The sequence below is a fragment of the Echiichthys vipera genome, assembly GCF_963691815.1.
Source record: "Echiichthys vipera genome assembly, chromosome: 9".
Taxonomy (NCBI): domain Eukaryota; kingdom Metazoa; phylum Chordata; class Actinopteri; order Perciformes; family Trachinidae; genus Echiichthys; species Echiichthys vipera.
In genome coordinates, this window is record NC_139834.1 from 20,879,840 (window position 1) to 20,902,636 (window position 22,797).

At 39.1% G+C, this 22,797-nt stretch overlaps 1 protein-coding gene across 1 annotated transcript; it reads right to left on the reverse strand.

The window, feature by feature from the left end:
* Window positions 1-3,088: 3,088 nt before the first annotated feature.
* On the reverse strand, window positions 3,089-22,279 carry LOC310951294 (N-terminal EF-hand calcium-binding protein 1-like; the record flags this gene model as incomplete). The annotated part of the gene is made up of 12 exons (XM_083919445.1): window positions 3,089-3,163; window positions 3,953-4,044; window positions 4,127-4,204; window positions 4,860-4,972; window positions 5,123-5,176; window positions 6,116-6,195; window positions 6,386-6,644; window positions 10,806-10,903; window positions 11,187-11,212; window positions 11,843-11,951; window positions 17,644-17,668; window positions 22,151-22,279. The coding sequence occupies 12 exons, from the start codon at window positions 22,277-22,279 to the stop codon at window positions 3,135-3,137; spliced, it is 1,092 nt and encodes a 363-aa protein (XP_083775571.1). The 3' UTR covers window positions 3,089-3,134.
* Between the last annotated feature and the right edge of the window lie 518 nt (window positions 22,280-22,797).

Genomic DNA, 22,797 nt, shown 5'->3' on the forward strand with positions numbered 1-22,797 from the left:
ACATAGCTCAGGCTTTCTGCTCCAGTTTGCTTCCCTTTGGCATCAATGTGCTCTGACAGCTGACCCTGATTTTCCTTCGTCAATGTCTCCCTGTCTTGTCACACACCACTTCTTCTTCCCTTTAGCCCATTCATCGTTCCCTCTCACGTCTGCAACTATTCTAGGAACTTATTCTTTGTTATACACAAGCACAAACACATGCACATAAGCTCCTAATTGATCTAATAGCTGTGTAGTGACAGCCAGGTGCATTAACATTGTGGACAAAAAAGCCTTGTCTGCTAATGGATGCCAAACAACACAAATGGCAACCGTTTACAGACAATTAATCCACATTACACGTGTTAGTGTCTGCCCAGTCTGCTGTGGAAATAGACTGTTCTCTGCACAATGTGAAGTGGGAAGTTGCATATAGAGATGTGATTCTACAAGGACTGAAAATATGCCAGATTCTGGGAGACCTGACTTTCTGCTTATACATATACACACGTTTTTTTGGTCTAAATAACTGGTAGTTGTTTGCCTTCACCAGCTTCACTCCCATCAGTTTGCAACTTTCTGTTTAACCTTTGTCGGGATATCTCCCTGCCTGCTGGAACAACAACAGATGTAGTTATTAAGGTTTTATTATAATAATGAGATTTGAAAAATAGGATGAACCTTTACTCCGACTTCCCAGAGCATTACTTTCAGCTGCTATGAGAGGTAGGACATTACACTGACCTTTTGTGTGTCTTTAAAGCGTTTTTTTGGACACAATAATACACCGTAACTTAAAGGAAATCCTCATATGTGAGTTAAATTGAATTATGAGGATTTTAAGTTTAAAAATTCAACAACTGCTTATTTGGATAAAGATTTTGTGGAGTCAAATATAACCAGTGATGGAAAGTACGTTTACTCAAGTACGGTGCGTTTACTTTATAGTATTTCCATTTCCAGCAACTTTGTACTTCGGCTCCACTAAATTTTGGAAGCAAATATTCTACTTTATATTCCAATACATTTATCTGACAGCTGTATTCAGTAGCACAGAATTACAAAAGAAATATCAGTTTATAAAATGTGATACTAATGCTACAGATTAAACTATCCAGCTGTAAACCAGCCATGACAGTGAAGCTGGTATTGTTTTCACCTTGTGAGCCTTCGTGTCATTGTGGCAATAGTGCCACAGCTGGTGTGATCCCATTACAAGATGGACTCTAGTTTAAGTCTGCTCCACCTCCACCTTGAGTATTCTTACAGAGCAGTATTGCTACCTTACCTGAAGTAAAATATATGAGTAATTCTACCCTGACTGAATAATCTTTACATAATGTAATAATGTATAATTTTTATATATTATTAAGACAGAAAACTGTGGAAACTTCGGGCTTTTGTATGTTTTTTTTATGGTTTGTCGTTGTGATCTGTGTAGATAGTTGCAATTTGTGCTTATGTTTTATACCTGGCTGCAACCAAATTTTCCCTAGTGGGATTATAATTATTTTCTTTACTTGACATGAGTTAAACTTTCTGAGTTAGATCTGCTTCAGGTTGTGTTTGAAGAGAAGGAATCGACTAAAAGAACAAAATGTCTTTGAAGACACAAGCTGCGCTTGAAATGGTTCCATTGTGTTTTTTTTCTTTATAAATATTCCAGCTGCTGATATCACAAGCATATATTTTCAAAATACTTTAGTCTGTCAGTCTTTCCAGCGAGGGAGGATAAAATTATTTCTTCTTTTTCCAGTTTCTTTGACAGCTGTTGTCAATTGTATTCTAATACAACATCCTGGAGAATCCAATTAGTGATGGTAACAAACATAAACACAATATGAGGTGGCTGCTCGATACAGTGGACAATTACAACTGTACTACAAATTTACTGATACATATCTCTGATTTTTCTATTAGATCACAATTCGTAAACATTGTACTCATATTAAGCAATGGGACTGCATCATTTAATGTCATCAACAAGTCATGAACTTTATTTCATGCCAGAAAACAAATATATCATACACATAACAACGGTATACTCTTCATAAAAGAAATGATCAAACACTTCAAAAAAGAGTGAGCACATTCATTCCTAAACTTATCAAAGCACCCACAGCTATCATACTGTACATTTACCAATGTTCTACAACAATTACAAACAGCTTACATCTTTCATTAACTACTGTACATAATCTTAATAGACTTAATTTTATCACACTGCTTCATGTACTCAAAATATAAACGTCTATGTGTGTGTGTACTGTACAGTTTCCACCGCAAATGTAAAACAATGGCTTTTGAGTTTTCTTTCTAGAATAACAGTACGGGCAAACTGCAGACTTATTTGTTTAGTCGGTATTGTCTGCTAATGTCTCACACACCAGTGCAGCTCTTGGCTTGTTATAACAGTAGTTAACTCTACATTTTCAATAGATAATCTACAATAAATATCAATTCTTCACAATTAGGTCCACGTTTAATATTTTTCTAAAGTGCAGGAGTGACACACAGATGATAAAAGTTTAGCGGACCATAATTGTTCAATAACTATATTCCATCTAATGGCTGTCTAACCCATCTGCAAAAAGACGCTTGGTAGCAAAGCTTTGAAGGAGACAACAAAGTACAATATCACAGAGAGAACAAGGGGATATACAGCGTAACCCTAATACTATTTCTGCTTTTGTCATTACTGAAGAATGAGTGGGTAGTGATGGATGGACAGATCAGTTGTCAGTCATGTTTTTTTCTATTTTTGCGGCATCAGTGACATCATATCTATTCTTATATGTAGTTTTGAATGAAATAAACTAGCACTGAGAAATAAGAAAACATGCAAATCTTTTTTTCCTATTAAATCATAGGCAAGAAGTGCACCTGTTAAATCAATGTTGGCACAGATCCTCATCACACAATAAAATATTGCATTATTCTTCTCCACCAAGGTTTTAATTAGTTTCTTTCCTGAATTATTTTTCTGAGCAATCTTAATTTTTTTTTTAGCCTTGGGACATAACTTTGCAAAAAAATAATCCTGGTCATGCTATCAAGAAAAAAGTGGATATCAAAGAACAAAAAATACAAAAACGATTACACAATCAGCTCTTCCTCCGGTTTTTATTGTGTTGAATAGCAGCAGCTTTGCTCTGTCAGTTGTTGTTCATAATCCACCACGAGGCTGTTAAATGAAACAATAATTAAGCATCAATGTTTAATGCACTTTGCTTAAGCCAAACAAAAGAGCAATGACAAGAGGAAGAGAAGCTAAATATCAACATGTATTTCTATTTCTCCATAAGAAAGCAATGACCTAAGATTAACCTTATTACACTCCATTATATAATGAAGCATTTCTAACACATCAACTGATTTAATTCCAGGTATTTATTTTTGGCCACTCTAGGGCAGGGGAAACAAGCTGTAAACACAACACTGACATGATTTATATGACATACAACATTGGCATCAAATTCTGTTCATGTTACTGAGCTCCTCATATGTCCAGTATGTCCAATAATGACTCTGCTTTTAGCTCTGTTTTGGTCTCCACCAACACCTGAGGGAAATAGTTGGCTCTTTAGATGGTTAATGCCAACTTTGTCTGAGTTCTGCAAGGATAAGATATATTTGTAGGCCATTCCCGACGCTAGCATCGTCCTGGTTGCCTCGACAAAAAGGCAACGATAGGCTATAAACAAACCACACCTTTACTCTTCACCTCTAAAGACTCCCAGATAATCCTTTGTATCTTGAACCACTGAAAACCTTGGTTGATTGTGTGAAACATATACAGTAGTGTTTTTCCACAAGGCCATGCTATTTCTTTATTCTATTCTAAGTTATCCTAAAAAATGATTATCATTAATTCATAAAACTATTAACTAACCCTAACCCACTGGAGCGGTGTGAGATTTGAATAGCAGCCTTCAGTACACGAGAGATAATTGTTTAAGGGTCTGGTCTCTACCTGGGAGCAGCATGGTGGAGACTATCTCCGGATCTTCCAGTGAGTCGATAATGCAGCGCTGGAAGGTCTTGCTGACGGATGACTGCAGGTAGCTGAGAGAAAAGGACGAGACATTTTCATTCAGCAGTGGATTGTTTTCTAGTCTAATATGTCGTAAAGCTCTTCTGATCCTACCTCATCCAGGAGAGGCGGTCCTGCCAAAACTCGTACATGATGAAGCATGATCTGTCCGGCAGGTTCTGGACTGAAACGCTAAAAGTAAAAAACGGAACAAAGAGGGCCGCTGGGGTTAAAGTATCTCATAGGTTTGAGGACACTGAAGCAATTGCACTGAGCATATTGTCCATATGGACCTTTTGAGTTTTTATTTTCTTATTATATGTATATATTTTTTCTCTATCCATTTGTTGATCTTTATTTTATCTAATTTATTTTATAATTTTATTTTTATTCTCTATATTATTCTATACATGTACATGTGTGTGTGTGTATGTATTTATGTGTAGTTGGGCAATTTATTTATTTATAAATCAATGTATTTATATATATATTGCTATATTTTATCTTCTGAAATACATTGTTATATATTTTCTATGTTAATTTTTTGTTTTTCATTTTTTATTTATTATTTGTTTTTTTAATCTTAAATGTTATTGCTTTCTGTCCTCGATTTACCTGCTTATGCTTTTTTACGTCCATGTCTTCAATATCCTTTTCATAGTATTTTAATGTAACTCCTGATATCAGATGTACACAGTGCTGGTAATTATCATTTGATTTGTCGTTGCTTTAAAAAGGAAACAATTAAAAAAAAAGGAAACTGAAGCCATTTCAAGTGGCTGCATCTAATTACACAGAGATCCTGAGGCAAACACATAGACTGTATGGGCAAACAAAGGGGACATACTGCAGGTTGTTTAGCTGGCTGCTGGTGGTATCTTCGTAGATTTTAAGAGCTTGCTGAAACTGCTCCACATCCTTCTCCTTCACAGACATTTGTCTCTGGACCAGAAGTATGTTCTGGAGAGAGAAAAGGAAACAATAATCCCATCTTCACATAACATCAACACATTAGGCTCTTTTTAGATTTTGGAGCATTTGCATTTGTACAAGTGATTTCCTGCCAATTTAAAAATAATCACATACAAACTCAGCACAGGTCGAACTCACCGAATTATACGTCCCTGCCAATGTGTCCTCTTTGAGAGGTTCAAGATGTGGACTCTGCAAATGGGGCATATTTCAGTCAGTCATGAAAAGAACAAGAATTAGCAGCAGAACCGGCTCAGCTGAATTCAGCAAACAAACAGCCTCTAGTTACAGTCCTTCACAAACCACCGGCTTTGGCAAGGAAGAGATGGCCGTATTCATATTAACCCCTCCGACAGCCCTGAGAACTGTGGTTACACTATATTCTTGTCTTCAAGGCCAAGATAAGAAAATATAATTATTAGTGTGATGGCAGGCATGCTGCATGTATATCTCACCTAGATAATAGAAATGCCTCATCTGTAATTTCAGATGATGTGCTCTTCTTCAGACCCACAGGCAAAATACTGGCGGCTTTTTATGCTACATTTCAACTCTGTAAACATCTGTTATCCCAGAGCATCAATAACCGAGCTTCACCGATGCATTAATATCTGAACATCTGTGTTAAGCATTGGGCATTCGAGTGAAGCACAGCATGGCTGATACTTATGCATGACATGCAGTCTGTGTAGTCCAAATACAGTTTGTATTGTTGGCCTCAACAACCACACACACTTTGTATAAATCATCCTCTCTGACAGCATGTACCGCAGGGCAAACGCTGTGTATCTGTGAACACATTGTAGACCTCATACGGTCTGCTTGACATTTCTGTTTGTAACAGCTGAGCCTCTGTAGTTAAACCTGATCCTCGTAAAGAAAAAGTCTCCCCCGCGAGACAAACCCTTTTTGGCTGACCATTTTTTGTCTTCCTGACACGTATATTGAAACTACAACACAAGGCACAAGTATGAATAGGTTGACCTTTTGGGAAATACGCCCATTCACTCTCTTTCTTTGTTACACCACTCTAGTCTCTGTCCGCTGCACTAAATATAAAGCTAGAGCCAGCAGAGAGTTAGCTTAGCTAAGCATGAAGACTGAAAGCACAAAGTTATATTTTATACAAACCTCACACTCCAGTTTGTCTATGAGCTGCTCCAGTTGGTTGATCTGGGAGCCCCAGTGGTTGTCTGGCTCCACGCTGACCCCTGACCCCAGAAACACAACATCAGCATAAAACAGGAAGTCTGAAAGATGACTGTATACCAAAGTAACACAATTTTTGTTTTAGATGACCTACTGTTAGTATCCTCCTGAGCTAAGTGGCTGCAATATGCCCATTTAAATTTCCAGTATTTTCATTAACCTTCAGCATCTAGCAGTGCTCCTGAAACATACCTGTGGTTAGCATGCCAGAGTAGGGGTCAGTAGGGGAGAGACACATGTTCTTCTGGATGCGACGGCCGGGGCGTTTGGCCACCCTCTGGATAGGCAGGTCCTCAGGTTTCTTCAGTGTCCTCCTCCCAGTGCAGCCCTGGTCATGAACCGCCTCCATAGCGCAGTCCAGTGATGACTGAAGGGACTGCAGCTGGGTGGTGGTCTCCCTCAGCAAGAAGCGTGTCACAAACTGACCCAGCACTGATGAACCCTGATACTCCTGAATGAAAGAGTAAAGTAAAGAGTAAAAATCAAGGAGAAGAATCAGTCATGATGTGGGGGAAAGAAACTATTTCTTTTATCATCATTTAATAATTTTCTATCTTGTCTTAAGAAGTGCGTCTTGTGTTTTGGACCTGTTGGCCTGTTCATCTCAAGCTTGTGTGATTATATGAACTGTTAAGTAAGAAGCTGCGTCTCCAGATTCTTGGTTTGTGTTATGCTCAGGATTTTGAGCATGAAAATTGCTGATTCTCAGATAATTTCCCAATACCCTGAAGTTGTTTGTGGTTTGTAAGAATTATGCTCTCAATCCCGCATTAAAGGAATAAAATTGTCGTTCATCAGGTATTTTATTGCTGTTATTTGGTCGAAGGAACCAAATTAAAATAGAATTATTCCCACTTGCTAAAAACAAAGAGGAGTAAACACAGAAACATGGTGTGAACATGTCACTGTGTAGATTACCCAGTAGTGTTAGAGAATAATTTCACTGTAACACTTTTGCCATTTTTTTAAATGGCAGAAATCAGCACATCAGTCTCTATCAAATCCTCTCCGCTTGCTTTTTGAGCGAATGCTAGAGAAATAAAACTTTATACCACGTTTTAACTGCTACTCTGCACCAAGGATAAAAGTCGCACATAGGACGTGCACACATACACACAAGCTGCCGCTAACAGATTCGCTCAAGAAAACTCCTCCCACCTATGAATTAAAAACTATTGCCTATCATGAAAGATGGCAGTTGTTATAATGATGCCTTTTGGCATTTATGTCATGTGCTCTCCAAGGTGTGTGTGTGTGCTTGTGCGTGTGTGTGTTTGACTGAGAGAAGGGGCGGATTATGACTATTGCACACCATGCTGACAACCTCCAGACCCTCGTTTGTTTCAGTGCAGTGGCTGCTGTTTTTTTTTCCATTTTTTGCTGGCTCAGATTTTGTGGATAATGAAACCCTATGACCATCACCAGCACCATGCGGTACAACGAAATAGAGTTCAGTAAAAATGACAAGGAGACACTTGAAAAATGACCACTAAGCTCGTTGTCATCCTTGTTTCTATGTGCTCTGTTTTCTCTGCAGTAGAAGCACTGCACTCAGTCCTTTTCTCCAATTATTTTCAAGACAGGAGAGCTTCAGAATTACAGCAGATGTTTTCCTGTTTCCTCTGAGCACCACACCAACACAGAGTACAGATTTTAGTCTGTTGAGCTCATTACTTTAGCCTTACTGTGTTTCTTTCCAGGCATTATGAATTTATAATAAACTTAAGTTCATGGTAACATTTTACCTATAGTTTTGCCTGAAGCTACATGGGAGTCCTAATGGCACTTGAGCATCGCTATAGCATTAATTTTATCCTTTGTTTAGTAATAGAAATTTAATAAGGCTGATCTCAGGATGGCTAAAAAAGCCAGCTGCTCCTTCAGGGCAAAGAAAGCTTTTTGACTGACTAATAGCAACATGAAAAATGCATGAGCTGTAGGAAGACACGGGTGATACAGAGTAAAGGAAAGAACGAGAGCAAGAGGAAAAGAAAATGTCAGAGAAGATGGATGACAGAGTAAAGAGATAAAAATGAGGAAAGAGAAAGTGTGCGTCTGAGCGAATATAGACTGATTTAAAAAAAAGAGGTGAAAGAAAGTGAAAGAGAAGGAGATTAGAGCAGCTGAAAAATAGCCATGCGTTTGTGATGCAGTTCTGTGGAGAACATCTGATGTCAGATCAGTCTGTCAGCTGGGGGGGTTTGTCAGCCTTAATTATTGTCATCTACGCTCTACTATTGCCCTATGTTCTCTCTCTTCATCAGTAACAATCGCTTCTTGCACTGCAGTGAAAATATCACAGAAAACAACCTCATAATAAGTCTGCATCCACGCCCAAGCATCTATATCTTTTCACAGTGCACACAGGATTCTCTACCCCTTGCCAAATAGAAATAATTCTACTCCACCAGACTCGATAATGTCCTAATTAACAGGTTTCACAATTCAAGGCTGGTGATTTCATGAGATTCTGTGTCTCATTATCTGGACATACATATGAAAGGAGTGGTGGTGTAAAAGTTTCTTTCTTTTGAACTGAAAAGCATTGATCTCCATTTCAGCTCTAAAACCATTCATTTACAATTAGCACGGAAAATAAGAATTATGAAACCAAAGGTATGAAAATATGTTATGATACTGGTTACTGGACACTGGCTTTAAATAAAAAGTGAAAAAAAAACAATCTATAACTTCAAATGAACAACGCAATGTGGTTTGTGTTATGTGATGATGAAAGGCACACAAGTTTTAACCCTCAAATGTGAGCATTTGCTGCTTTTCTCGGTCAGTGAAACACTTTGGTTCTGTCAGGAAAGGGACAGGAGAGACGCAGGTGCAGACCCAGGGGTTTCTCAAAGTTATCCCAAGGGTTAACCCCAAAATCGCAATAGTGATAGATAAGAATGGGGAGAAAAAACGACAACTGACAAAAAAAACTAAATTGCCCAGGAGACCCAGAAAACACAAAACTAAAGGCAAAGGCTGCCTGGGAGACCTTTGTTAACCCATAAGGCTGGAGTCACAACAAACCCTCCAGCACCTCTAGATATACACTAGGAAACAATCGACAACAAATACACACAAAGCAATGAGTCAGTGTTTGTAGACACGCTGACAACGAGACCCTCTCACTACCTCTGATGGTGAGATAATGAGTGAGCACAGAGCACTGGAGAGTCAGAGTATTGTATATGAAGACTCCCCACACCTGAGCTTACTCAAAGCCAAACAGTGAAACCACATACACCTGATTGCAGTGAGTTGATTCCCTCACCACTCTCACTGAGCCTAAACATTGAGAGCCCCAGGTTCACACTGAAATATCTCAATGACTATTGCATGGATTGACATGAAACTTAATATAGATATTTAAGGTGCTTAGATGATAAATCGCACTGACCTTTGTGATCCTCTAAGCTTTGTTCACATTGAGGTTTTAAATGCAATGTCTCGACAACTATTGGAATTAAATTTGTTCCAGATGTTCGGGACCCCCTCATCAGGTCACATTTTAAATATACAGTATAATGAAATAAGAAATTTGAACTGTCTGCTTGACTTTTACCCGTTGTGATACTTGGTGCACATCCCAATGTTAAGTAGTAAAAGCAGCAGTTGGCTAGTGGCAGTAGTAGTAAAAAAGTCTGTAGTAGTACATGTTAGACCAGAGGTGCCCAATCCTGCTCCTGGAGAGCTACTGTCCTGCAGGTTTTAGGTTTCTCCCGGCTCCAACACACCTGAGTCTAATGCTCTGCTCGTTATCAAGCAGCAGAAGCTTGATAACAAGTAGTACAGCCTCACAGGACGGCTCGCATGTAGACACTGAATGAAGACTTTGGAAAGTGATGCATTTTCATGATTTTCTCATATTTTATTGACTCTACAATTAACATGTTGAGAAGAAAATAACCATCAGCTTATTCAATAACGAATGGTACAGCTCCATAGCAATCAATATATATTTTCCAACAACTCCTCCAACTCATATGACCACATAGGTCATTTGTTAATACTGTCTAATACAACCTACAGGAGTGTTTCCTTAATTAGCTCCCCTAACAATGGCAGCAGATCAATACATCCTCAAATGTAACAGTCACTGTTTTAAACACGGAGTTAACATTGTGAAGCTGTCACGGTCTGGTTAGGTTGAAGCAGCAAAACTACTTGGTTTAGGAAAATATCATGGTTTGGGTTAAAATAAGTACGATCGTTCAGTAATTTAACTTGCATATGTAATTGTGTGAACTTGTTTCACATTAACAAGCTGATCTTGTTAGAGAAGGCCATTTTTAAAAGCACAGCTTGTGTTGTAAGGTTGTGTGAACTCATGCTTGAAAATGTCTTGTTAGTGAGGACAGCAGGCAGAGTCAGTCATGCTGGGCAGTTTCTTCTGTATCACGGCCACAGCGGAGTGGCCTTCTGAGAGGCTTTCATATTGACAGCTGAGGCACAAAGAAAAATCAGCCTGAAAGCCCTAATGCTCTGTAGGGACGGCAAATGCTTACAAATGTTCTGAAAGCTGTTGAAATGGATAATAGTCCACTGATGTCGTGCTACATTTAAATGATGCTTTTAAAACAGTGCAGAGGTGAAAGTCATCATCACCTACCTCTTTAGTTTTATCCATAGCCTTCAAAATAGCCACATTCAACTTTTCCAGAGCAGACAGGACGTTGACGTACTCCCCCAGATGTGGAGAGAAGTACTCTGGAAGAGGAGAAGATTTCTTGAGCATAATTTTTGTCTGATTATTGGCGTTTTCCCACAGGATGTAAACAAATCAATATGAAACTGATGGCATAAATTAATATTAAAGTAGTTAGGCCATAATGTCATAATGACATCTTATTTTCTCTTACTGAGACTGGGGTATGCTTGTGTTGAAGTTATGGCCATCATCTTTAACTAAAAGCAACGGCTAATACAATGAGACAGATTGAGAGTGATTTTATTAGTCAAGTCAGAAAAAAAAGCAAGAACACACAATTACCTGAGAGTTTGTCTATATCCAGGTTGCTGTGAGGCAATGGGACAAAGACAAAAAGAGACATGTTCATTAAAGAGATGCCACTGGAGAGCTTGAAATATTTTTGTCAGAAAGTGCATTTACATCCTTACATTTACATCCGTACATTTAAATGTACTGCATTTACAGTACATTATAATGTTATCACTGTATGTCGCCTTTAACAATTGAATTAATGCACAGCTGGAGTGTTTGTTGTTTATTATGTGTTGTAAGCGCTCTGTCTTAAGTTGACAGTACAGAAAAAAGGTGTAGCTAAAGCTGTAAAACCTGAGAGGTCATTCTTCACTGTGATTAGTTTGTACTTCAGTGATGCCAACAGCTAAGGAGTGATTTCTATTTCTATTTCATCAGTGTTGTGCCCACAGACACAGCAATAACTGTGTCTGCTATAATACCAGCTATTTTTATGCCAATAAATGTAAATACAATCGTATTCATACTCATCAGTGTGCAAACAGAGTGCTGCAAACTCTTTCACGTCAGCATTAAAGCTCTCTATGGGATATTGACATAATCTTCACAGAAGTGAGGTGTTGATATCTCACTGCCAGGCAGCAGGAGGGCAGGAGGGGATGCAGATGGTAGCAGTCGGAGGTCCAAAAGGAAGATAAGCTTACTCTGTCTTCTGCCTGTCGATGGAGCCGTACAGCTCCTGCATCTGGCCGTCAGTGAGGATACCATCAGTGAAATACGACTGGAACTCCTCCAAGGACAGCTTCCCGTCATCTGAAAGGACGCAAAGCCTTGAAAACTACACCTCACTGAAACCTGAAAGGTTTTATCGCCTTAATGAATTCCATTATTCAATATAATGTTACAGGGATCCTTTAGCTTCACAACACTACATGCATTCCAGCGATAGTCCCCAAATCTTTATTTAGCTTTAAAACCTCTGTCAAACTACACTTAGAAACTAAATTCAACTTTGACAGTTATTTCCCCTTATGTTACTTAATTACTGATGCCAATGATTATTTGTTAGTGATGCGATACAGCTGGAAATCCAATTTCTGCTCTTAGGAATAATAATGACCTAATCGGGAGCCACATTTTCTTTTTAAACGACACCCCACTGTTGCATTTAACTCTTCACTGCTAAAAACTGTTACTGCAAAAATAATTTATTAATAATTATTTCTCCTTCTACAATTGTGTAACAATCATAAACAGTTTGCAGTGTTTAGTTAGTTAGTTTAAGTGAGTGAGTGCTTGAGTGAGCGAGCGAGTGAGTGAGTGAGTTAGTTAGGAAGTAACTTGTAAATTGTCTTTGGCTTCACTACAATCAACATGAATTACAAGTTTGGAGCTCAGCCACATGGGATCAAATACAATTTGATAAGCACATTACAAATACAATATGCAAACAAAAGGCAAATTCAGCATGGCAGCCCCCTAGACACCATTTTAGGAATATTCTGGCTCACCCCAACGTGATAAAAAAAAACATAATCTGTATCATCTGCAAAATTAAGGTGGATGCCCTATGATTGTTAAAGGTATTCATAATGTGTATTTACTAGATATGACCAATTCTAAGGTTTTAAGAGCAATCAACTGACAGCAGTTCTGTAGGGACGATGCATGATCAAAATACAAACTTTCCCCTGCACTGTCCCCTTCACATAGGAGGTTGACGAGAGCCATATCAGTGTATCATCAGCGTATCATCAGCGTATAAACACAAAGGCAAGTGTGTGCCGAAGATAGGCACAGGGTACTTCTGATTAGCAGCGTCTGGGGCTGTGTGCTGCAGAACCTTCAGGATCTGGTGGAAATTGGGAGTAAGGACTCAGGGCTAGTTTGAGTAGTCAGAGCAGAGACTAACTTCTGACAGTAATGAGATCTCGCCTCCATCTCGCCTGCTTCACTCTGAACCCTTTTGAGAACTGGCTCTGAGATCCCCGCCAGGCAACGGAGCTCAGACTGAGAGGCCCGAGCCAACAGTAAATCATATCATCTGTTATGTTTGCAAGAACTATTTTGACTTGGTGCCAGCTCACACAGGGGATGACTCTGGACACGACGCAGCAAAGGCGTTATAGCAAAATTACATATTTTCAGAAGAGATTTGCTTGCTATTGCATAAAGTAACATCAAAGTGGAAAGTTTTTTACATTGTTTTATTGTTAATAATTACATACTGACCATACCGTTACACTGAAACACCTGTTTGTTTACTGAACATTTGCTGGGGTCTGGTTATGATGAACCTCAGATGGAAGATGAGGCTATTAGAATTACAATTCCCCCTCAAACTTCCCTGTAAAAAATCTTCTTTCCACACGATGTAGGAGTGAACACAATCTGTTACACCTCCGTCTCATTCTCCATCAGAGATGCTTTGGTGTAGATTCACACCCAATTAGCCACCCAAATAAAAGTTACAGTGCGGCTCAGATGGCACGTTATACAAGCGCTTCTCAGAGAGCAGAGCAGCAGTTGAGCTTCTAGGTATAGACAGTGTTCTTCGCACAAGCTACAGTAATCTGTGCAGCATGTGCTTTGCCTGGAAGATTTGTTGTTTGCTTCATCAACCAGATCAGGAAATGGTCCTATGACAAACAGCCAGTTTTGTTGTTTATGTTGGAGGATTTTTTGGACAATAATTGTGATAATCGGTTAACCATTTTCGTAATTTGTCAAGCAAATATGTCAAACATTTGATGTGGGGATGTTCTGCCTTTTTCTGTTTTATATCAATTTGATAAATAATCTGATATATAAAAAAAGTAATCATAGGTTGTAGATGTAATGTACCTGTCTTTTTAACATTTGTATTAACCTTATAGCATATAAAATGCTATTATAAATAAGAGCAGAACACACATCGAACAACTGTCCTCTTCTCAATGTTGAATTTTTGCAAACGTTTACCAGTTTGTGAAGTAATTTAGTGTCTTTTATTTTATAATATTTTACAATGCAATATATTTCGATGATATTCGACAAAATCTCATGTAGTTCTGTCTGACGAGACATCATCAACATCCAGCTCCCACGTCAGTAAGATTCAGTTAAAGAATATGCAGAATTTGCAGCAATTGATCCCCAGGCTTCCTGACTAACAATACGACACCTCTGCAGGTAAATTCATGTCATTCAAGTGTCATTCAGACGGATGATGAAGCAAGGCAGTTCATAAGCTTTAATTAACACATTTCACACTAAATAAAACTACAGCTCTAGCTGCAACCCCAATGAATGTCTTTCTCTCTCTCTAATGAAGCTTCTATCTTTCTACTATGCTTCAGCCTCAATATTGCGGAACAGGTGCAACTCAGAAGAAAGAAGAAAATGATTTTTCATATACTGTCTGTCTGACTAAACCTGTATTTATACTCTTTCTGAAATACTCCGTTTGAGTGCCTGTCTCTCTAAGCCCCCCTCCGGAAAAATACAGTATGCTCTGTGATGGATGACACATATGGACTCTTGACATTTCAGCTGGGGAATAACTGTAATGCCACTGCAGCAGCACTTTCTACCTCTATATATTATAGTTGTGACATCACAATTGTACAGAAGTCCTGACGACCCATTTGAAGGCAGTTTCTGAATAGGAGGTGTGTGCATTTCTCTGTGGATTGAGCATTTTTCTACTTTCACAGTATGCTGCTTTATAATAAAAAAATACATGAAAATTCCACTTTACACGATAAGACCTGATGAAAGCACTTTCTGTTCATACCAGTTAATCAAATTCCAGGTGTCAAAAAATGTTTGGACCAGGTAACAGAGTAATTATGTTGCTAACAATAGTCAAATGACTGCCGAATATCTGCTTCTCATGAACTACTGATAATGTTCCTTTCTTCCATCCAGAGCTGCAGCACTTCTCCACATCACTGCATCCTTTAAGGATTCTGCAGCAGTCTATACAATCCTCTCTGCTACTGCGCTGCATACAGCATTAATTAAAAAACTGCAAGGATGTGAGGCAGAAACCCGAATCCTTTTATCTGAGAGTCAAGAGAGAGAAAGCAAAACTACTCTATATGCGCCTACTCTATATATAACGATTCAGCTCAGATGATGATACGTCGACCTGTTTATTATGAAAGTCTCCTGGGGGCTAGAGATGCAATGATCCAGTTTTTTCCGATCCAATCAGATACCGATACCGGGGCTGAGCATATTGGCCGATACCCGATACCGATCTGATACTACTGCCATGTGAGTGAAGGCATCAGGCTTGAAATAAACAATTAGCCTTGTTAAAAAAAAATGTACAAATTAACACAGGTATAAAATAACTTAAAAAAATAACACTTCCATGTAAAGTGCACTGCAAACAGATATTTTAAAATGTGATACAAAACCCTAACCGTTGTTGCAAACATAGAATTTAAGTGACTAGATTGCTGTAACTGTATTGCTGTTTATGATATTGATAAAAATGAAATGTTGGATATTGGATGAACGAGGCCAATACAGCATTCCGACCCAGTCATTTCTTTTTTATTAATATCATACACAGCAATACAGTTACAGCGATCTAGTCACGTCAATTGTATGTCTGCAACACTGCTAATTATTATTAATTAGTCAATACCGGATCCAGGTATTGGATCGGTGCATCTCTACTGGGGGCATGTGTGACTAATCGCACTTGACAGAATGCATTAATCTTCCATAAGAGTCGATATCTTTTGAGACTCGAATTGAATTGCTTACCAATCAGTGTCTTTCCCGCCTGTTATTGTTTATTTTCCCCGTTTTTTCACTGAAAAATTGGATTCTTATATCGTTGTTCAAAGCCTTGTGTATCTTTCTGAGCTCAGTGTGCACCAACATAACTGTATTAGAAACTAATCTCAGAACGAGGCTGCTGAGTGAACGCTTTCCGCATCTACTTCATGTTCTTGTATTCATACAACTGTTTTATTGCTTTAAAAAAAGTATTTAATTCCTCATCACAATAGTGTGGAGGAATAAGAGTGGGTTGTTTGCCACCAGCCCTCATTAGGTGATAAATCTGCAGTGCTCGAGGTGTATCATGGCAGCCCACTCAGTGCTGATTGGTGGGAGGCGCTTCCCTCTCGGGCGCACGACTCAGTGAGTTCACGAAGACGAGAACCAAGCAGAGCTCGGCTGCAAATTGAAGATGGCTAACGCAAACGTATGCCAGAGTTCTGTTCTTTCGCTTTAGCTTCCTTCTTTCTACAAAGTGGAAAACAAAAGCTTTGTGTGAGTGCTATGAGTGTTGGGTGGAAAGGGAGAATACAAGGAGCAGACTCCAGGCTTCATAAAAGTGTGTGTAATAGAAATACTTACTGAAGTGGTATCTATTTCTATTAAAATGTCACAACTCTGCTGTGTTTACAGCCACTGTGTTCTTCTACAAATGCAATCGCCTGAGAAGAGACACGACTTAAGGAAATAAAAATCCACCCACCCTTTTACTTGTTTCTTCCACAGTTTCTTCACAACAGCCACAAAGAAAAAGCATCTGTTCCTATTTTTCAGTTTAACTCCTCAAGTGCAGCAAAGCACCCCAGATAGCCCATGCTCATGGCGACACATGTTGCATCATTAATCCTGCTCTTATGCAACACATTCACTGTCCTCCTGAGGAAGCCGATCAGACTTAATCGAAACTCTACATGCATTAATCAAATGCCCCCTTTTGCATTTTACATTCCATTAAATGGAGATGCAGTGCATGAATAAAAAATTAAGAGCAAAAAAATGTTTCCTGTTTGTCAGCACTGTTTTTTCATGCAGAGCTGAACGTTCTGCATGTTCCCAGGAGATATTTGGGGAGAGGAGGGGGTTTTCTTTGAAGTAAAGAGTTTATTTAAATGTAACACTGTAAAACATGAATCAAATGTACTGTAACAGTGACATGTTAGCGAGGGGAAAATATGTAAACAATAATCGCTGCAAGCCTGCAGTGAATTTGTAGCATTTGGATTTGAAGGTCCCATGTTGTAACCGATGAGATTTCCGTGTATGTTTTTAATGTAAAGCAGGTCGAAAGTATCAAAAGGCTCAATCCACAGAGAAATGCACACAGCCTGTATTCAGAAACATTAAAGCATGTAAACATGTTCTGGTACATTCCAAATGTTCTAGTAGAAACCTTTAAAAATGTATTTTCTACAGGTTTGAGTATACATATGTTGCAGTCTCACTGAGGATATATCATCGGATACCACTGAGATAAATATTGCATGGCTTGCGGCTGCATCAAAGGAGTTCATCCTGTCAAATTCAATCACATCCAAAAAAACGAAAAGATGCAGCAGCACGTGACCTTGGTTATTTATAACTTTCAACTTGGATCTCTCAAGTAAGCCAATAAATCACAGAGATCCACCAGAGCTGCATAAATCCAATTGACACAAAACAGGGCGCCTGCCTGAACAGAGCCGTCAAAGTTGTGTAATCTAATTAGCTGCATATTTTGCTTACTCACCATTTTTGTCTGCCCGGCGGAATATCTGCAATAAGAAGAGGAGAAGTTATTTAGGTTTGGGTACAGGCACAAAAGACAGTGGAACAAATTAAACAATATATCAAACAATTTGTGACGTTTTGGGCATTTATGAGGAAGAACAGTTCAGCGAGGCAACCCATCTGTATAAAGAACCTTTGGGGGGGCCTACTGCTTTTTCTTTATGCACTGGAGAACATTTCAGAGGAGCTGTAATTTCAGTATTTCAATAACAAAAGAGACATCTCAGGAAATGAAACGCTGACATTTATGGACACCCGTGAAGACCTTTGAAATAAAAGCTTTTATGTTGTTTTTTTCCCCCTCATGGCATCGAGAACGATCATGCTGCTTTAAGACGTTTCCCAGGATTTATGCAAAACCTGCAAGCAGGAAGCAACACTCTTTTGTGTTCACTGATTTATGCTGCGAACACGGTAATACAATTGTCACTGATGTCTTCTGCGTGTGCTGTAACAGCGAACCTGTGAGAAGTCAGATCTGTTGATGGAGGTTTAGGTGCAGTTTGTGTTGGATCAGAATGGCGCCTCTTTCGTTTCAATCAATCAATCAATCAATTATACTTCATTCATCCTCGAGGGGGAAATTCTTAAATTTTCCTCTGCTAATACTGCTTATAAAATTCTGTCTCACAGAAATCTACGTATACAGGAAAGAATGACAAGAATTATAAAGATTGCAACATCTCAGGAACCTGCACCAGCCTGCAACAGTGTGTACATTTAACATTAAACAAATTGGCCAGCAGACCATTTTGGAACACATGCTGTGCAGATTAAGGCATTTCTCTACAATAGCAGGCAACCGTTGTTTTCCATTCATTCTTGTATGGTATAAAACAAAAACAGGGAAAACCCCAACTGACCAAAATCGGTAAAAGGTTACAAGAAAAGTCAAAATAGAGTTAATCAAATCAATAAACACCAAAGTTAGTAGTACAGTGAAAACAATACCAGCTACAGGAAATATATAGAAAATCATAAAACTTTATATTAAAGTATATATATTAAAGTATAATTATTCTGTTATATTTTAAATGTGTCTGATAATCTTTAATGCGTTCTTCTGGGGCTCCATAAAAGAGGGATTTTAGTGTACTCTTCTGTTGTGTGGAGTAAGCTACAGGAAAGCTTTTCAGGTCTTGATTAATGTCCACTATTATCTCAATTATAGGGATTTGCAATGAATGCACTAAACCATGGAAACAACCTGTATGGCCCTTTAACATCTCTGGACCAACAAGCAGCCATGATGACTTTCAGATGCAGGTGATGGAACGAGACCCGGAGGCGGATTAATGCATAGGCTGGCCAAGCTGCAGCCTAGGGGCCCCAGATTGGCCAGATAATTTATTTTTATTTACTACACTGGGGGAAAAAATTGCCTCCTATTGGGGCCCTTAGAAACCTTCAAAAAAATTATGTCACAGATTGGATAGATATGGGACACATTAACCCATTCAGCTGCCATCATTTGGCCACGTTCATAAGGTCAGTTTTGTTGTCAAATGATATGTCACTCACTGTTACTACACAGTACAGTGGCAAAAAAAGGAAAGGAAATGTGAACAACTACTAAAAGAACAGCGGGACCAAGATCTGCTAAAGAAAATTCCTAAATTGACAGGATTTTTCAAGGTTGCGGACTCTTCTTCTGTTCTAGCTGGGTTTTTTTTCTGATAAAGCAGGATTAATAATGTGGGGGGCCCAAACAAACAGTAGCCTAGGGGCCCATGACCACCTTAATCCGCCACTGCTTGGAGGCTGCGCTATCGCTGTCAACTCTCCCCAATCTGTAGAAGTGCTGATGCAAGAATCCTGTCAGACACCTCCGAGGAAGCCAACAGGGAGCTGCTCCATAAAATGTGGGAAACAAATTGAGAGCCATAAACATTAGCTCTTGAGAAACTTGAGGAGGAGATTTACTGGCCTTTTTTTTTCTTCCTCCTTTATGCTTTTAAGAGGGAGGTTGGTGGAATCGATGAAGCTCATCCCACAGAGGCAATGAAGATCTTCTAAAAGCAGTATTAGCTACATTGATGCTGCTCGGTTAGACAAAAAAAACAAAAAACACCAGCACAAAAAGCCTCCTCAAGTCTTAAAGAGCTATACTAAGTCTGCGTAGAGGGAATACAAATGGGGTTATATTTATTGTAGAAATGTCTCGATACTTGGGCTTTGGATATTGGCCAATAACGAGTACCGATCCGATACAGGTGTTTTATTAATAAGCTGTATAGACCTTTTTAAAGATGTAAACATAAACATTCTAAATGTGTCCAAGTTTGATTCCTGTTTCAGTGAATGTGAATGACATCAGCTGACAGGAAGTTAACAAGGACCAAGGTTGTTGCCTAGCAATGGGATTCCATTAAAAATGTCTAAACCACAGTGTGGGGACGTGACTGGTATTGTTCCTTTATGTGTAAGGCAACAGCAGGCTTGACTTAAGGCGTCATTCCATTGTAAAATCATCCCAGGGTCTTTTTCGGCAAATACGCTCATCAAATAAGCCATCGAGACAATTTTTTCATGTAACAACTATTAACAGAGAAATTCAGTACGGTGGCTAACAGCTAACTTACACATTAACCGAAGCATCAGTGGGCCCCCTCCTTTTGGATTGCATTTGGTAATCGATCTGAACAGACTTTACTACGAGAGGAGCTGATACTGGCCAGCAGGTAAGTCTTTCAAAACACTCTTTTAATAAACTCCAGGCTCTCTAACTACGTTTCTTGGTGCTTGGGTTAATGTGTAAGGACTCTTATCATGCTACTGCAGAGGTTTTGGTTTATTTTGATTAGTATTAGTGGTTAAAAATGCCGTTATAGTGCCTTGACTGTGCTGCCCCGAGCTTATCAGTGTTTGCAAACAGCCGGCCACTGGCGGTGTTGTAGCGACTCTACCGGATTTCCCCGTTAATCGTTCATACACGGAAAAAATTGTCTCGATGGCTTATTTGATGACCAAATTTGCTGAAAAAAGACCCTGGGATGACACTGGAATTACGCTTTAAACATTGCTTTCTTCATTTTATAAAAATAAAATGTAAAAAAGATGAATACTTCCAAATTTACTGACTTGTTAGTTATTATGAAAACTAGAAACTATCGTGTGCCCCTTCCCAACTTTCCACCCCCCCTACTTTCGGCCTCCTCTTCAGATCACACCCATCTTTAAACTCTGCCTTCATTTTCGATCTCAACACACCTGTCAAGTTTCATGACTGCATCGTGAGCAGTTAGACTAAATCGGTCCACACACAGACAGAAAGACATATAAACACCTGGCAAAGTACTAAAAACCCACCTCTGTGGTCGTTCAGGACCACATTTTGCCATGATGACACACTGTCACTGTCATGGCTGGTTAGAATAAATCTTGCACCAGCAACTTGGTAAAAAAAAAACCTTCTTCTACTAGAACACTACTGATAAAGTCGGCGCAAAGAGTTCTTTTTGCACCCTTTTGTTAAGAAAAAACAGAAGAAACTCTTGCAGCTGCTAAAGAATAAATGGCCATCCATTAGCCACTTTAAGAGGCTCGGAGAAGAAAGATTATGCAGCAGTGTGCTTGAGAGAATGGATGCTAACTGCATTTGAACCAAATGCGTACTTGCTGCAGTCTAATGTCCCTCTTCACTGGCCAATGATCTGCCTCGAGGAAACTGGAGAATTATATTTACAGCCAGCTGTCAGGAGGTCTAAGGCTGGGAAATGATGCTGCTAATAGACTGTCTTGTATTTGTGTCCTCAGTGAAAATAGCCATAAAGGCTCCAACATAAAGAAATGTCTTAAAATATAGATACTGTAATATTGCATTTACTAGAAGTGCATTTTTTTTATATAGAGGACTCACCTCATATTTTTCATACTGTAGCACATATAGGAATAACCAGCTGAGTTAGATAATATTTATGTTCAATATATCTCGTTAAATGATTCAGAATTTAACGTCTTTCTATTTTTATGGTTCTGTTTGGAGCTGTGTGAAGGGAAAGCTGCTCATTAAAAATGCATAGGCTACCACATCATGTTTTATATACACTCTGTGCATGTTTCATCTAGGGTACAACCAATGTCATGAGCCTCATTATCAGATGAAAGAAGGAAGAGAAACAGCCAAATGAAAAACAACGACATCGTAATGCTTTGCAGGTCAATTAAAAAAAAAAAAAACATTTGTATGTCAGGATGACCAACCGACTGAGTTGTGGCATCTCTTTAGTCATTCGTGCACTGATGGCCTGAGCATGCACCCGCTCACCTTTCTTACATAATAGGGTTGCACATAAACCCGAGTGAACGGGATGACACTGGGATGCTTTAATATGAACCATTCATAAAGAGCAGAATGAAGGACAGTGCACGACTTATATTAAAGACGACCTCCCAAGAGGTGGACGTGAGCAAAACATGTCTCAAATATGGACACAGCCATGCATACAATTAACCAAAGTACTTACGTCGTGAAACAGAGCGATGCTTTGGTTCTGGTTCTGGTTCTGGTTGTGGCCGATCTCCTGCTGTTTTCTCAAGTGTTCGTGCTTTGCAGACTGAAGACACATGGTGATCATCTCTGTGCACGCCAGCATCTTGCCGCTTTCGATGCGATCTCTTTTTTGAAATAAAAAATATTGTTTTGGGAGGGGGTAGGGTTGTCCTTGTCAGGGTGGATGGTGGGTGATGATGATGATGATGATGCTGCTCCTGTGATCCAGTCAGGATGTCGATGGACCTAACAGCCTACTGTCTTCTGCCTGCTGCCCGCCGCCTGCACATCGACATCAGCAGAGACAACTCCTCCTCCACACGACGAGGAGCGGCAGCGATTCATAAAATGCACCATCTGCTGGTGAGGTGAAAACACACGCACACACACACTCACAAACACACACACACACAGACTGTCAGATAAACAGTTAATTACAGGCAGTGAGGTTTTACAGAGAACAACTAACCAGAGAGAGAACAGTTGACCTGTGGTGCTATAGCTGACAGACTTGCACTGTAATCTGTACCAAGATTACAATGAAATCCAAGTTATTTAGCTTTCCTGTATGCTGATTTAAAGCCTAAATGCTAAACGATTTAGAATTTAAGCAATAGCCTA